Below are 17230 nucleotides of genomic sequence, written 5' to 3'. Positions count from 1 at the left end.
AAAAAGGGAAATGCATAGGTTAAAGTTATATATAGTATGAATTAGTGAAGTTTGGTGGCAAGAGGAACAAGACTTTTGGTCAGGTCAATGCAGGGTTATAAATACATAATCAAATAGTGGTAATGCAGGAGTAAGTTTAATAATGAATAAAAAATGGGAGTGCTGGTAAGCTACTACAAACAGCATAGTGAACGCATTATTGTGGCCAAGATAGACACGAAGCCCACACCTACTACAGTAGTACAAGTTTATATGCCAACTAGCTCCACAGATGACGAAGAAATTGATGAAATGTATGACGAGATAAAAGAAATTATTCAGATAGTGAAGGGAGACGAAAATTTAATAGTCGTGGGTGACTGGAATTCGGTAGTAGGAAAACGGAGAGAAGGGAATAAATTACAAAGTAAGCCACCTGGTAGAAATTTGCACAGAGCATAACTTAATCATAGCTATCACTTGGTTCAAGAATGACGAAAGAATGTTGTATACATGGAAGAGGCCTGGAGATACTAGAAGGTTTCAGATAGATTATGTAATACAAAGACAGGGATTTAGTAACCAGGTTTTAAATTGTAAGACATTTCCAGGGGAAGATGTGGACTCTGACCAAATCCTTTGGTTATGAACTGTAGATTAAAACTGTAGAAACTGCAAAAAGGTGGAAATTTGAGGAGACGGGATCTGGATGAACTGAAAGAACAAGAGGTTGTAGAGAGGTTCAGGGAGATAATTATGGAACGATTGACAAGAATGGGGGAAAGAAATAAAGTAGAAGAAGAATGGGTAGCTTTGAGAGATGAAACAGTGAAGGTAGCAGAGGATCAAGATGGTAAAAAGACTAGGGCTAATAGAAATCCTTGGCTAACAGAAGAGATATTTAATTTAAATGAGGAAAGGAGAAAATACAAAAATGCAGTAAATGAAGCAGACAAAAGGAATGCAAACGTCTCAAAATTGAGGTCGACAAGAAGTGCAAAATGGCTAAGCAGGGATTACTAGGGGACAAATGTAAAGATGTAGAGGCGAATATCACTAAGTGTAAGATAGATACTGTCTACAGGAAAATTAAAGAGACCTTTGGAGAAAAGAAAACCACTTGCATCAATATCAAGAGCCCAGATGGAAACCCAGTTTTAAGCAAAGAAGGGAAAGGAGAAAGGTGGAAGGAGTATATAGAGGGTCTATACAAGGGCGACGTTCTTGAGGACAATATTATAGAAACGGAAGAGTATGTAGATGAAGATGAAATGGGAGATATGATACTGCGTTAAGAGTCTGACAGAGCATGAAAAAACCTAAGCCTGAACAAGACCCCAGGAGTAGACTAGCTGTATATCGAGCAAGCAGTAAAGGAAACAAAATAAAAGTTTGGAGAAGGAATTAAAATCCATGGAGAAGAAATAAAAAGTTTGAGGTTCGCCGATGACATTGTAAGTTTGTCTGAGACAGCAAAGGACCTGGTAGAGCAACTGAACGGAATGGACAGTGTCTTGAAAGGAGGGTATAAGATGAACATCAACAAAAGAAAAACGAGGATAATGGAATGTAGTCGAATTAAATCGTGTGATGCTGAGGGAATTAGATTTGGAAATGAGATGCTTAAAGTAGTAAATGAGTTTTGCTATTTGGGGAGCAAAATAACTCATGATGATCGAAGTAGAGATGATATAAAATGTAGACTGGCAATGGCAAGGAGAGTGTTTCTGAACATCGAGTATAGATTTAAGAGTCAGGAACTCGTTTCTGAAAGTATTTCTATGGAATGTATCCATGTGTGGAAGTGAAACGTGGACAATAAATACTTCAGACAAGAAGAGAATAGAAGGTGGTGTTACAGAAGAATGCTGAAGATTAGATGGGTAGATCACATAACTAATGAGGAGGTATTGAATAGAATTGGAGAGAAGAGAAAGTTGTGGCACAACTTGACTAGAAGAGGGGATCGGTTGGTAGAACATGTTATGAGGCATTAAGGGATCACCAATTTAGTATTGGAGCGCAGTGTGGAGGATAAAAATCGTAGTTGGAGACCAAGAGATGAATACACTATACAGATTCAGAAGGATGTAGGTTGTAGTAGGTACTGGGAGATAAAGAAGCTTGCACAGGATAGAGTAGCATGGAGAGCTGTATCAAACCTGTCTCTGAACTGAAGACCACAACAACAACAACAACATTATTTCGACAGTTTATAATTAGTGAGAGTGTCTGCAAAGCGTTTCACATGCATTTTTTCAGTGATCTACAAGTAGTTTCAAGGTCTGTTTGGTTCGTAATTCATTATTTCGGTAATTTTCGAGTTTTCTGCGTGTCTATACATCAATGTACCACTAATGTACAGCATTAGTCCCCTAGAACTTAGAACTACTTAAACCTAACTAACCTAAGGAGATCACACACATCCATGCCCGAGGCAGAATTCGAACCTCCGACCGCAGCGGGATTTTTTCTCAATGAAGTTCTTACACATCTGTGAGCGTGTGTTTCACAGACATTGCTGTAAAACCGACCTTGGTGTTTGACAGGATCTTGTAATATTTGTCAATGTTTCAGCAACTGTTGCTATCTCCACTGAGTTTCCTCTACCATTTTGAAGTACGTTTCTACGTTTCTAACACCCAGCGAAGTAGTGATCGAGAACATGAATACAAAATGACGTGGTGATGTAGTAAGACCAATTTTATTGTTAAAGTACCAGTTGTAGAAAATAATGGGAAGAACTGTTGGCAAGGGACGCCATTTTCAGAAATCCGAATTCCATTGCACATTTGTCTAGGATTTCATACATCGCTTTTACGTAGAGTCTTTTCTTATGTCGAAGTATCACCAATGCACAATGTTCAAATGTCGAACGGCTGAGACGCTAACAAAACGCATCGTAAGAAGTATCGTGGTTGTAACACACTATTGGACTTTTATTAACACCGCTAAAGAAAGCAGATGTCACTGTTTTATTTTTAATTTTCTCATTCTTTTCTATTTCATACAGTTTATATGATGCACAGCTTTCTAGTAGAGTATATATGATATAAGAGATGAACGTGATCCAAAGGTAGTTGGAATATTTTCAGCAGGATATGAAAAATTAGGGTGGGATGAAAATAATCTGGGATGTGCGGTTCTATGAATTTATTTTTGTACACCGCCGTTTCAGTCTCGTACAGATTCCTGTATGGAGGACATAGTGATAGACATCCCTGGGGTTGTGAAGCAGCTGAATGGGTTGAAAATAAATAAATCGCCAGGTTCTGATGGGATTCCAATTCGGTTTTACAGAGAGTACTCTACTGCATTGGCTCCTTACTTAACTTGAATTTATCGAATCTCTTGCCCAACGTAAAATCCCGAGCGACTGGAAAAAAGCGCAGGTGACGCCTGTATATAAGAACGGTAGAAGGACAGATCCTCAAAATTACAGACCATTATCCTTATCATCGGTTTGTTTGCAGGATTCTCGAACATATTCTCAGTTCGAATATAATGAATTCCCTTGAGACAGAGAAGTTGCTGTCTATGGATCAGTACGGCTTTAGAAAGCATCTCTCCTGCGAAACGCAACTCGCTCGTTTTTCAAATGATATCTTGCGAACCATGGATGAAGGGTATCAGACGGATGCCATATTCCTGGACTTCCGGAAAGCGTTTGACTCGGTGCCCCACTGCAGACTTCTAACTAAGGTACGAGCATACGGGTTTGGTTCCCAAGTATGTGAGTGGCTCGAAGACTTCTTAAGTAATAGAACCCAGTACGTTTCCTCGATGGTGAGTGTTCATCGGAGGTGAAGGTATCACCTAAAGTGCCCCAGGGAAGTCTGGTAGGTCCGCTGTTGTTTTCTATCTACATAAATGATCTTTTGGGTAGGGTGGATAGCAATGTGCGGCTATTTGCTGATGATGCTGTGGTGTACGGGAAGGTGTCATCGGTGAGTGACCGTAGGAGGATACAAGATGACTTGGACAGGATTTGTGATTGGTGTAAAGAATGGCAGCTAACTCTAAATATAGGTAAATGTAAATTGATGCAGATGAATAGGAAAAAGAATCCCGTGATGTTTGAATACTTCATTAGTAGTTTAGAGCTTGACAGATTCACGTCGATTAAATATTTGGGCGTAACATTGCAGAGCGATATGAAGTGGGACAAGCATGTAATGGCAGTTGTGGAGAAGGCGGATAGTCGTCTTCGGTTCATTGGTAGAATTTTGGGAAGATCTGTAAAGGAGACTGCTTATAAAACACTAATACGACCTACTCTTGAGTACTGCTCGAGCGTTTGGGATCCCTATCAGGTCGGATTGAGGGAGGACATACAAGCAATTCAGAGGCGGGCTGGTAGATTTGTTACTGGTAGGTTTGATCATCACGCGAGTATTACGGAAATACTTCAGGAATTCGGGTGGGAGTCTCTAGAGGAAAGGAGGCGCTCTTTTCGTGAATCGCTACTGAGAAAATTTAGAGAACCAGCATTTGAGGCTTACTGCAGTACAATTTCACTGCCGCCAACTTACATTTTGCGGAAATACCACAAAGATAAGATAAGAGAGATTAGGGCTCGTACAGAATCATATAGGCAGTCATTTTTACCTCGTTCTCTTTGGGAGTGGAACAGGGAGAGAGGATGCTAGTTGTGGTACGAGGTACCCTCCGCCATGCACCGTATGGTGGATTGTGGAGTATGTATGTAGATGTAGATTTAGATGGAGTTTTATTTGGATTTATGTGAGATAGAGTATATTTTAACTTGTAATTAAGAACACAAGTTTACGAAAGGTGTGAATTTTGGTTATGTCGCGATCGACGGTTGCTGCAGATCGAGGGTCTGTCATTCCTTTCTTACATTACATTCGAAATGAAATATGCACGCAGCAAGCTATAGCTCGAGAAACAAACTCTATCACTAACGAAAAACACTTTTCACAAAAGCGTATGGTATGGGACGTGCACTGAAAGGCAGCAACATTTCGTGGAATGTGCGTTCGTCACAGAAAAACTTCGAGTGTCATCACGTCACTAGTTGCTCTCTATATGTTGGGATTTGTATACGATTCCGCCCTCTACGTTGTCAGACTACTAAAAGGGAAAGATAATAAGAAAATTACATCGTCCCTGCTAAGTCTCTCAGGCTCTACTCCGCTATGCCCTTCCACTCAGGCATGCTATTCGCAAAGCTTTTTGCAGTAATCTCTGAGGAATTCAGATAATGCAGATAGGACGTGGTGGAAATTACCGGTTACGGTTAGTAATTGTCCATATTTAGGTACATTCCTGTATCAGTTACACCTTCGAGTCAAAACATCTGTGCCAACTGATATCGTCGTACTCTACTTCAAACTCATTCACTCGTCATTGGTATTTAAATCAAGTATTTAGTTATGTCAATTGTGAAAAAATTGTTATAGTGTGTCTATGCACTTCAATACTGGTTAACTAACTCCATAACTTTCTCAAATACACTGCACGACAAAACTAAAGCATCACTTTCTCGAACCCTCTTAACTGCCTCCCATACCAACGTACAATTTTAAATTTTGGCTTACAGGTGCCTAGAAGATTTCTCTGTAACGGTCCAAAAGCATAACGCCTGCGGTGCACTCACGGGCTAAACAACGCTACAAACACTAAACTGTGGATACGGGCAAAAAAAAAAGCCATAGTTCAGAAGTTCAAGTGAGCTGTAGGATGGGTTAATGATGTCACATTGGCACCAAAATTTAAAATTGTACGTTGGAATAGGAGGCAGTTACGAGGGTTCGAGAAACTGATGCTTTAGTTTTGTCGTGCAGTTGACGATTCACTCGGTGGGAAGTTCATCACAGCCCTTATTACCTACATTTCTCTCGTTCTTTTGACGCACTACGATGGAGGTCAGAACAGCGCCACGCAGCTTTCTAATTAAGCTGTTTTCTTATGGGTTTCTGAAGGTACATTTGCAATGTGCTCAACAAAGGTTCGTGGTGACACCGAGGGTGTTGCCGAACTGGGGGAACCTTAGAAGGACTTCTGGACTCTTTGCCGTTTTATTCACAAGCATGTTGATATTGAAAACCCCCTCCGGCCCTGTGATCAAACCGCAGGAGGACTCGAAATTCGGGTTCTGTCGAATGGTTTTCAGCTGTCCCTGATGACTTTACCCTGTATACCGGAGCATCTACACTCCAAAGAAATCAGATGAAGTTCAATGGGGTAGCAGCCACACGATGTCCTTAGGGCAGGGTTGCAATATTAATGGGCTGGCATCAGCGTTGAACATTATCAATAACGTCATCCTGCTGCTTATCGCATTGTGAACTGTCGTTAACACCCACGAAATGGGTGGGAATCAAAGCCTAAGGGGAAAAGGTGGTTTCTTTGATGCCCTTTATGCTACTCTCTGAGGTCTTTTCGTGTTGGTTCTGAATAGCGGTGTGCCTGAAAAGTTTTTCTCCACCACCGCAAGAAATTCTTATGCTTTCAATGTCGAATGTCGCGGTTCTGACATCCATCGCAGCGGCATCAAAAGGAAGGGTGAAATGTGGGTGGGAGGGATTATGGCGACCTTTCCATTGGGTAAAACATCCGTGGTGGCGTTGAGCAGCATTGTGATGAAATTTGGTGCCAATATGAAATCACTAATCCACCTAACAGGTGACATGAACTGGGCTGTGATCTTTTCTCGACACTTTTATGTATGAAGCGCTGCCTATACCGACGTTGACGTCGTAGGACCCCACCTTATTGCAGTGTTACAGAGGAAGTTTGTAGGCACCTTTGAGTCAAATTTCAGTCGTATGCGTTGGAATGGGAGATAATTAGCGGAGTTCGAAAAATGATGCTTTAATTTTGTTGGCCAGTGTATTTACGTCCCTACCATTTCAACCATGTATAGTGATGATGTTCCGACGCAGAAAAAATCCATTTTTTACCCGTAGAAGCTCAACAATCAATTTTCCTATACAGGGTGGTCCATTGATAGTGACCGGGCCAAATATCTCACGAAATAAGCATAAAACGGAAAAACTACAAAGAACTCGTCTAGCTTGAAGGGGGAAACCAGATGGCGCTATGGTTGGCCCGCTAGATGGCGATCTCATTGGTCCAACGGATATCAACTGCGTTTTTTTAAATTGGAACCCCCATTTTTTATTACACATTCGTGTCGTACGTAAGGAAATATGAATGTTTTAGTTGGACCACTTTTTTCGCTTTGTGACAGATGGCGCTGTAATAGTCACAAACGCATAAATACGTGGTAACACGTAATATTCCGCCAGTACGGACGGCATTTGCTTCGAGATACACTACCCGTGTAGGTTGGACCGTTTACCAATCCGGAAAAGGTCCATATCTTGTTGATGTATGGCTATTGGGATAAAAATGCCCAACGGGCATGAGCTATGTATGCTGCTCGGTTTCCTGAACGACATCACCCAAGTGTCCGCACCGTTCGCCGGATAGTTACGTTATTTAAGGAAACAGGAAGTGTTCAGCCACATGTGAAACGTCAACCACGATCTGCAATTAATGATGATGCCCAAGTAGGTGTTTTAGCTGCTGTCGCGGCTAATCCGCACATCGGTAGCAGACAAACTGCGCGAAATCAGGAACCTTAAAAACGTCGGTGTTGTGAATGCTACATCAACATCGATTGCACCCATACCATATTTCTATGCACCAGGAATTGCTTGGTGACGACTTTGAACGTCGTGTACAGTTCTGCCACTGAGCGCAAGAGAAATTACGAGACGATGACAGATTTTTGGCACACGTTCTATTTCGCGACGAAGCGTCATTCACCGACAGCGGTAACGTAAACCGGCATAATATGCACTACTCGGCAACGGAAAATCCACGATGGCTCCGACAAGTGGAACATCAGAGACCTTGTCGGGTTAATGTATGGTGCGGCATTATGGAAGGAAAGATAATTGGCCCCCATTTTATTGATGGCAATCTAAATGGTGCAATGTATGCTGATTTTCTACGTAATGTTCTACCGACGTTACTGCAAGATGTTTCACTATATGGCAGAATGGCGATGTACTTCCAACGTGATGGACAATCAATGTCCGGCACATAGCTCGCATGCGGTTGAAGCGGTATTGAATAGCATATTTCATGACAGGTGGATTGGTCTTCGAAGCAGCATACCATGGCCCGCGCGTTCACCGGATATGACGTTCTCGGATTTCTTTCTGTGGGGAAAGTTGAAGGATATTTCCAATCGTGATCCACCGACAACGCCTGACAACATGTCTCAGCGAATTGTCAATGCATGTGCAAACGTTACGGAAGGCGAACTACTCGCTGTTGATAGGAATGTCGTTGCATGTATTGCCAAATGCATTGAGGTTGACGTACATCATTTTGAGCATTTGTTGCATTAGTGTGGTATTTACAGGTAATCACGCTGTAACAGCATGCGTTCTCAGAAATGAAAAGTTCACAAAGGTACATGTAGCACATTGGAACAACCGCAATGAAATGTACAACGCACCTACGTTCTGCATTTTAATTTAAAAAAACCTACCTGTTACCAACTGTTCGTCTAAAATTGTGACTCATATGTTTGTGACTATTACAGCGCCATTTATCACGAAGCGAAAAAGTGGTCCTACTAAAACATTCATATTTCTTTACGTACTTCAATAATATGTAATAAAAATGGGGATTCCTATCTAAAAAAACGCAATTGATATCCGTCTGATCTATGGCAGCGCCATCTAGCGGGCCAACCATAGCGCCCTCTGGTTTCCCCCTTCAAGCTAGACAAGTTTCGTGCTTTGTAGTTTTTTCGTTTGACGCTTGTTTCGTGAGATATTTGGGCCGGTTACGAAGAATGGACCACTCTGTATATAAGAAAAGTCTTGCTGATAAGTTATCTGACAGCTTATATGCATTTCGTAGTTACCTTTTAGTTCCACAAGAGCCTATGGCATCACCGTTTAACCAGTAACCTATCACACTTTTCAGTTTTTGTCCACATGTTAAATTTTAATTATCCTCCATTTAAGATGTAGGTATTCATTGCTCGCTGTCGAGTAATCATCACCCAAGCACTAGAATCAGACGTTATTCATTTGTAGCGTATTCTTGCGAAGGCGCTTTAAACATCTTAATACACCATTGCTTCTCCTGTAAGTGCTTACTGCATCGTTAGGGCCAGCAGCGACGGCACTTACGGAGGCATGAGTGGCTGCAGCGACCGTCTTAGGGTAGACGACGGAGGGCGGCGTCGGCGTCGGTGTGGGTGAGTCGCTGACCAGCTGCCTCGTGTCCGCGGGCAGGGGGTGCTTCAGCAGGCCCAGGTACCCGGCGCTCACGTCTGCAACAGCAACGCAGTGTGCACCAGTAACTTCAGTCTGCTGTTTCAGGGTTTGGTGCCAAAATACGAGAATACCGATAGGAATAAGAACTTATCATAAATAATCGTGTAACAGACTTCATATCGTGCCGTCTGTAACAAGCTACTGAGTTTGCTATCGCAGTTCTCCTAGTAGATTTTCGGTGACGTCACATGCATGCCGTTAAAATAATTAGGACGATGTAATACTGCATGTCTTAGTTTCGTTCTGTTCATTGCAATAACTGCGCTGTATACAGTCTCCGATTTTACTGATAACAGAGGTATGTATAACATAAAGCATTATGCTATATGTACCTGAAGGAATTACTTTTCAAGATAATTACCATTGTGACTGGATTGACAAGTTTGGCGCAACTAAATTGCACCTTTCATATCCCTTCTGAGGAGCCACGTCGTAATAATGTCTTCTAGTTCTACGTTTGAGAAAGTCACAAATCTTCTTCTCATCGCAGACAACAGTCAATACTGCGGCATATAATGCTATTTTGTGAAGAAACGTTCAAATTATGATATGAGTCACGCTTTCGTCAGGTTGCAAAGTTGAGAAGCAACACGCCACTCTCTCGCCTTAACAACATTGTCAGTCAGATAAACGTTCATATTTTAGGTCATGATCTCGATGTTCCCCAGTATTATATTTGGTATGTGTGCTTTGTGACTTTTTTACAATAGGAAATAGCGGGCGGAACGTTCTTGTAACTGTGTGTGTAACCTGTAGAGAACTTGTACCTGAAGGACCATAGCAGAGGTCATGGAGAACAGGCAGAGAGACGAATTGGGGGCCATAAATTCTGAGCGCAGTAACAAGGCTGTGTGAGTGATTCTAGGAAGCAGCACTCAGTGGTTCATACCTGCAGAGGGACTTCTGGCCGTAACACTCTTCTCCTTCCACTTTAGAGTCGGACAAGGGGGCCCAGGTTCGCAAAAAATTTTACCTGGGCCAGATGAAAGTCTGTCGCGATGGTAGCCAGTTGGCGCAAAGTGGGTGAAGGAGCCATTTAAGAGAAACTGCTGTAACCTAAGCCTTTGTGCAAATGGTGGGAAGAGCATAGAACTCCACGCATTCTCTTGTTGGAACCTAGAACGATACGGAGAGGAGGCTGTTGCGCGTGTTTAATGAAGACAAGTGTGTAACTGCCCTGATGCCACGGAGTCGCCAGGTTCTCTTAGCGAACAGCAAAAAACATACATATTTCATTGGCACGACTGTCTGGGAAGGTTAACACCCTTCTTTCAGAAACTGGAAACGGTCGTCTAGGAAGGATTATATGTCTACGTAAATGAGGGACTGTGGTCCCTCCTAGGTTGATTTTACTCTATTTTTTGCTCAGACATGGCCATGCTCATTGTGAGAATGACGCCTAAGTAGTCTTAAGCCTCCGTGTTACAGACAAGAGAGATTTGGGTCACTGATTGTCTCTATGGTGTGACTGCCGGACACCACACTTGCTAGGTGGTAGCCTTTAAATTGACCGCGGTCCGTTAGTACACGTCGGACCCGCGTGTCGCCACTATCATTGATTGCATATCGAGTGCCGCCACACGGCAGGTCTAGTGTAAAGAGACTCCCTAGCACTCGCCCCAGTTGTACAGCCGACTTTGCTAGCGATGGTTCACTGTCTACATTCGCTCTCATTTGCAGAGACGACAGTTTAGCATAGCCTTCAGCTACGTCATTTGCTACGACCTAGCAAGGCGCCATATTCAGTTACTATGAATGTATTCTGAACATATAATATTGTGAATCATGTACCGTCAAGAGCGACGTTCATCATTAATGGATAAAAGTTAAGTATGAAATTAATTACGTCCGCTTTCTGAATTCTAATTCCTTGTCATGTTCCAGACCTCACGTCAGTATAGTTCTTCCCTCCTCACGCCAGCCTGCGTGAGCTAAAACGCGTGCATTTCGGCCTCCCCTCGTAACACTGTGTTGGCTCTTCTGCCAACACAACAGCCTCCTCGCAGGATATGCAAATTGGACGCTTGCTCCTCTGGCGTGGAAACCCCGGTGTTGTCTGGATTGGCTACCAGGCCAACAGACAGTCAAGAGGGGAGATTCAATGATTATTTGCCTTCTACGTCTTCTGGTCCTCCCCTGGTAGGGAACTTCAGGTCTTTCCCTAATGGGTGAGATTTGTGGTGGACTAACAGGAATTGACAGCTTCCAATTGTACTGACAGTGGAACTGCAAATAATCTTCGACATATTGTATGTTACGAAGTTGAACGTAATCGTCCTCAGTCAGCCGTCTGAAATTTGACAATTCCACCACGCACCGTCGTGCCTGGGAGTCAGACTGGTTTGGCCAGACCAGCAGATGGGTGCACCTCACATTAAAATCTGCTGGGATTTCAGGGCTCTGATACGGAAGTTTCCTGTGTTCTGATAATCAGTAGGCTGAAATGTTTTTATGCACTACATCAGAACATTACAGCTGCCACAGCACGCCGCTCTTCTCTCACAGGGCGCCGTTTTCTGCTGCCGCCTGAATCAAGGTGAAAGAGTAAAATACTACTGCACCAGCGTAGGCTTGTTGAATGATATTCACAGCTCTCTGTTTTCAGGTGAACCGTAATTTCTGATATTCTTGGTCGTAGTTGAATAGATTGGGCCTCACTGAGGATTAATGTAAACAAATAAGACTGCGTTGTAAAAGGGATTAATTTAGGAGAGAATTTGTGTAGCTTGTACTCCAATGCATTATTTGCAAATCAAACAACATCCTTTTTCTGATTTGTGCTTATCGTTTTTGTGTAAGATTTATCAGCTTTTTGAAGTTACAGAAGGATCAATAAAACCTGTCATTATTTTGTAAACAAAAATACGGCACAGTCCTCAGTCTTACTCCATCGACTATTCATTGTTTTTATTTTGTTGTGGTTATGCTTGGATGCACTAGTAGTTTAAGGTTCAGTCTTACTAAATTAGTTAATTTGATTATAAATTTGAGTTCTGAAAGTAAATGCAGGCATAGACAACAAAAGTGCCATGAGTAAATTCACTAATTTCATATATAAAGATTAAGAGTCTAACTCACGATTTAATAGTTGTTGAGAAGATAATACTTGTCCTTATGTAAAGATAACATTTAGCGTCACTCAAACATATTTTTGTGATTAAAGCAAGTGACAGCTTCCAAAGTATCTTCCCCATGTCGTTAGGGTACGGTTATCAGGGTTATTATTTTGTCCATATCTCAGCTCGGAGAGTAACATTACATGCTTTAACTGTGGTTAGGCAGACTTCGGTAGTCACTGCCACATGTGCGAACTTCAGTGAGATGTTCAGAAGATGTCTGAACGTACATGAGAGGTGTGACGGCCCAGTTGTTAGTGACAGGTGTGATATCCCAGTTGTTAGCAGTTGTGGTGATAAGGGGGTGGGGGAGATATTTTTGCCAAATCCGAACACATTGTGGCATTCGACGATACTTCACCCCCACTCAATATAAATTGCTTTTCCCGTGATGTCTTAGTGACTCGTTAGCTCGTCAAATTTGGTTACGAAACTATTTTGTTATTGGGTGTGTATTGTGCAGAAATGATGAAAATGCCCATAACTGACAAGTTAGTTCCGTATTTTGCGTATACTGGCTAAGAAGCTAAAATGTCTTGCCAATTTCTGGGCCTTACGATCTGTTAAGATAGAGAAGTCACTCATTAAGCATTGTGGAAGACAGTAGGGTCTGGACATGGAATGTTATCGGCGATACCGGGTTTCGTAGTCAGCAGCGTTGCTGTAGTAACAGCGAACGATAATTGTTGCTTGTAAGGCCGAGTTATGGTGATTTAGGCGCACGTTTTGTGGTAGAGAGCTAATTCTTAGCACTTGCTGGATGCAGAGACGTAGGTAGAGAGGTTATTAGTAGGACGGTGCGGGGGGGGGGGGCACCGTATTGTTTGTTCTTGGGGAAACTGTACCGTTTAGTTCTAGTGTGATTTTTCGACGTATTTAACTCTGGGCGTTATCATGATACAATTTTCTTTTCTGGTATTATAGAAGGCTGTAAGCTATATGGGGGGAGGGGGGGGAGGTTTTGTTATTGGTGAATATTTGAAGTCTGCTGTCTGATAAAGAAATTTAGTCTGACACAGACTTTTAGTTGGATAACTGGATTATTACAAGGAAGCGTAATTGTCACAGTCATCCCATGGGTGAAAGAAACACTGGACACATTTAAGTTTTAACTAGTTCATTAAATTTGGAGAGCAGCAAATCGATACTCCCGATACCTCGTGATCATTTCGTGAAGAGTGATGCATTTAAGTCACGTAGCATGGCTGCGTATATCATGAAGACCTGGAACGCGCTAAAGTCCTGAGCCTACATCATTGTGTTGCCAAATTAACTCAACAATCTTGAGAAATATTCACTTGTGAGGCCAGGATAAAGCACCAAGTGACTTCTCGTTCCTCCAGAGATGAAGAAATAATGCACGGTCGAAGTTTCATCTCTAATGAAGTACTGTAGGACACCGTGACAACAAGCAAGAACAATTTAAGCAATGCAAATACAAAAGCTAATACACCTATACGACAGACAGTTAAGTCTCCATGGTGATTATGAGAACGAAACATAATACATACAGATAATAACTGTATTTCGACCCTTTATGGTAACTAGATACTTATTTTTAGCTGTATTCGAAACTGAAAATATGCTCCAGTTATGAAAGACCATTGTTATAACAAAATTTCTTGTTTATTCATTTATTTTGCATCGCCGGTGATTATGTGACTATTGAGCCGTGTCATCTTTCAGAGAAGACACTGATCTCATTTAAAAAATAAATCTCTGATTGACGACGTTTCTCGAGAAGATTGGGTTCAGTAAACAGGCTGTTATCTCACAAGGTGGACGCAATTGAATACTTGTGCGTCCAGCGATCATTGAATATTTAGATTTAAAGAACAGTGATCAGTCAACAAATACATCATGTACTGAAACTGATTCAGATTTCGACTATTACGTAATCATTATCACCAGCGTAATTTCCAAAGATTGGCAAGGTCTCAAAATGTCACAGCACAAACACTGATAAATGACACAAGCCTATACGTGTAACTGACTACCGGTTGGGCAACAAAATCCAGTCAGACGGCTGAGTTACGGATTGATCACCACTTGCAAATTATAGATGTATCAATTTCCTAAGCTGTATGAGCGGGCAGGTATGACTGAATAGTGCGAATAACGAAGAGGAGACACTGGGAGACAACTGCTAAAGAGAATTTTTTAACAATTTCTAAGTAGCTTGTGCTTCATTGAAGGAAATTCACTTGGTCTTTTTGTTGACACGGCACTTCGTTGCGTAGATCGCTTGCCCATAAACCAAGGGCAAGATAATGTGGGCCATTTTGCTAAAAGATTAAGTTGTAAGTAGACTTTGTATTCTGGTCTGTCACGGCGAGAATGAGGGTAAATGGGAGAGGCGGTATTCCTCATCTACGATCATAAGCACGCTCACAGAAGGCATCTGCACTACAGTAGCGTTGATTTATCTCATCTACTCTTTCAAAAAAACAGGAATTTTTGTTCTGCAGGTGTTGGTGATGGTAGGCGTGATCTGGAAATATTTTCATACTTGTGACAGATGTTTAGTGATGCACTTCTGTTTGAATGCAATGGCTAATGCTGTAGGTGTAAATCAGGTAGCAGTCTGGAGGGTACCGCTCACGTGAAGCCTGCAAGTTAAACACCTTCAGTGTGTTCGGACGCTATGATGGCTCGATTTCGAATCTTAAATGAAACTTTCGCAGACGGCTTCTCATAGAAATTCTTATGATATTGCGATCAGCTCAGAAGATTACCCTCAGGTGAGGACACTTTTACATAAACTGGGTATTTTAGCAATGAAATTAATCACATCTGGAATACCCGACTGTTGTAATTATAATTCCGTGTAGCTAAGCACTCAGCAACCTTGTGTAGATCTTTCACTTCGACGCCACTCCGGTGACTTTCGTGTCCTAAAACACCGCAGTAATTGTACCGGTGAAAAGAGTACCTACATTTTAACGTGGCTTTCGAAAGACGAGACGTTCCTGGCGGGTCTTCACATCTCTCAGAGGTGAAGGCTGTTTTACCCAGACTGAAATACTACCGGTTCTGGCCGGGTTCGATCCCGCGACCTTTCTGTTTCCACCCACTCGCTTTACCTATAGACCACTTGTCCCGACACACCATTGCTGCTACATCTTACCAGGAAGGTTAATCGTGAACGAGTGGTTAGGAATGGTTGACAGTCATCATGTAAGACCTACAAGTCCACCAACGCGCTTAACAATTTGGACAGGTCGAGCTGGACTAGTTGCATGGTCAGTGAGCTTATCTGAGTTTACGCCTCTTAATTAAGTAACAAATTAGTTTATTTTGGTGGAGGTTTAGTGGGATATCAGAATGTAGTGTATCTTACATCATTTGCACAGAACTGATCTGATTGTCCGAACCTCTGCTTTGTGACAAGAAACAGAACCTACCATGTTCGACAGAACTGCGAATGTATAAAGCATCCTGTACGAATCCCAGAGCACTTAGTTTGAACACATGTTGAGGCTTTATTCCAATGTAGCTTTAACAACACGTAATTGTGTATAACTATGCACATTCGTACTCAGAATTCATGGTTGTTTCATGCAGTCAATTCACAAACGAGAGATGACAAATTAAGTTTTCCTTGGAAAATAATACACTTCGTGTGACGTGCGATGCCTTAAATTTCATCAGGTCTTCAAACAGGTTATAAATTTTGGTGTGGTGTAGCGGTTATAGAAGCTACGATAGCATTTTGAAAACCAGCGGAAACGGTGTTCCTAGAATGAATTAGTTTACACCACAAAATGTCGTCTGTTCTTCGTAAGAACACTGCTTGTAAGAAATAGGATTTGTTCGTGGAGTGAATTTTATGTTTCCGTTGTATACGCTACATCGTACACTACGTGCCGTGTTGGCCAAAATGGTTGGAATGAAACAGAAGCAAACCCAGAAGAAAATAATCCACAGCGCTGTGTTTAATTGCTCAGACAGGAAAAAATGTCTATATGGCACGTAGCAATTCTGTGGAAACCTCTTGAACACTAAAATCTTTATTTATGAAGCATTTCCAGTAATTATCGTCACATAATATATATGTAGGAAAGCTCAGATAAGTGATCTGTACAAGAAAAGATGTTATTTTGAGTCGTATGACAGATTGCTGGCATGCGTAGTCTCAGAATAACATCTTTTGCAAATACGCCCAATGACAGTTGGACATGACATTGGACGTTTCCTTATATTGCTCACTTTTATGAGCTTTCCTAAGGTATTTTATCTGATGATGATTGCTCGAATCACGTAATAAATAAAGTTTTTAGCCATCAAGACGTTTCCATGTAGTTGCTACATGCCAAATCTCGATGATCACATACCTTACAAATGGATGACTTCTTCAGTCAAATGGAAGAATGTGGATACTTCTACACCTTACCCTCCGACCCCGTATAACACTTCGTAGCACCCAGCGCTATTTGTAACTAAGATTTTCAATCTAACAAACTGAAGCTCCACTCACCTCCTTCATTTGGGATGACGTCAGGGTTGTCCTCGGTGGTGACGGTGGCTGGTGTCTGTGGGGGCGGCTCCTTCTGGCTGGCGGCAGCCCGCAAGCGCGCTCTGCGCATGCGCAGCGCCAGCAGCAGGGCTGGGATACCGACCAGCAGCAGTGCCACCAGCACCCCTGCCAACAGCAGCGCCTCCACCGGCACCGGCGGCTCCTCTTCTGCACAACGTAAACAACAACACCCGAATCAAAAACAACAACCAACTAGTAACTCCTCGTCCAGGGACCCAGTACATAAACACTGTGCTGTAATGGTCACGACACCATTCCAGTGGTGCCAA

At 42.2% G+C, this 17230-nt stretch overlaps 1 protein-coding gene across 1 annotated transcript in view; it reads right to left on the bottom strand.

Moving 5' to 3' along the window:
- The window catches only part of LOC126118681 (nephrin-like), a 199806-nt gene that overhangs the window by 61711 nt on the left and 120865 nt on the right, over window positions 1-17230 (bottom strand). The window contains exons 7-8 of the mRNA XM_049915052.1: window positions 16902-17108; window positions 9162-9304 (exon numbers count right to left, since the gene is read on the bottom strand). Coding sequence (XP_049771009.1) covers window positions 9162-9304; window positions 16902-17108 — 350 coding nt within the window. The remainder of the gene's footprint in view (window positions 1-9161; window positions 9305-16901; window positions 17109-17230) is intronic.

Source organism: Schistocerca cancellata, chromosome 1, assembly GCF_023864275.1.
Source record: "Schistocerca cancellata isolate TAMUIC-IGC-003103 chromosome 1, iqSchCanc2.1, whole genome shotgun sequence".
Taxonomy (NCBI): domain Eukaryota; kingdom Metazoa; phylum Arthropoda; class Insecta; order Orthoptera; family Acrididae; genus Schistocerca; species Schistocerca cancellata.
This window is presented reverse-complemented; position numbering and strand designations above follow the sequence as displayed.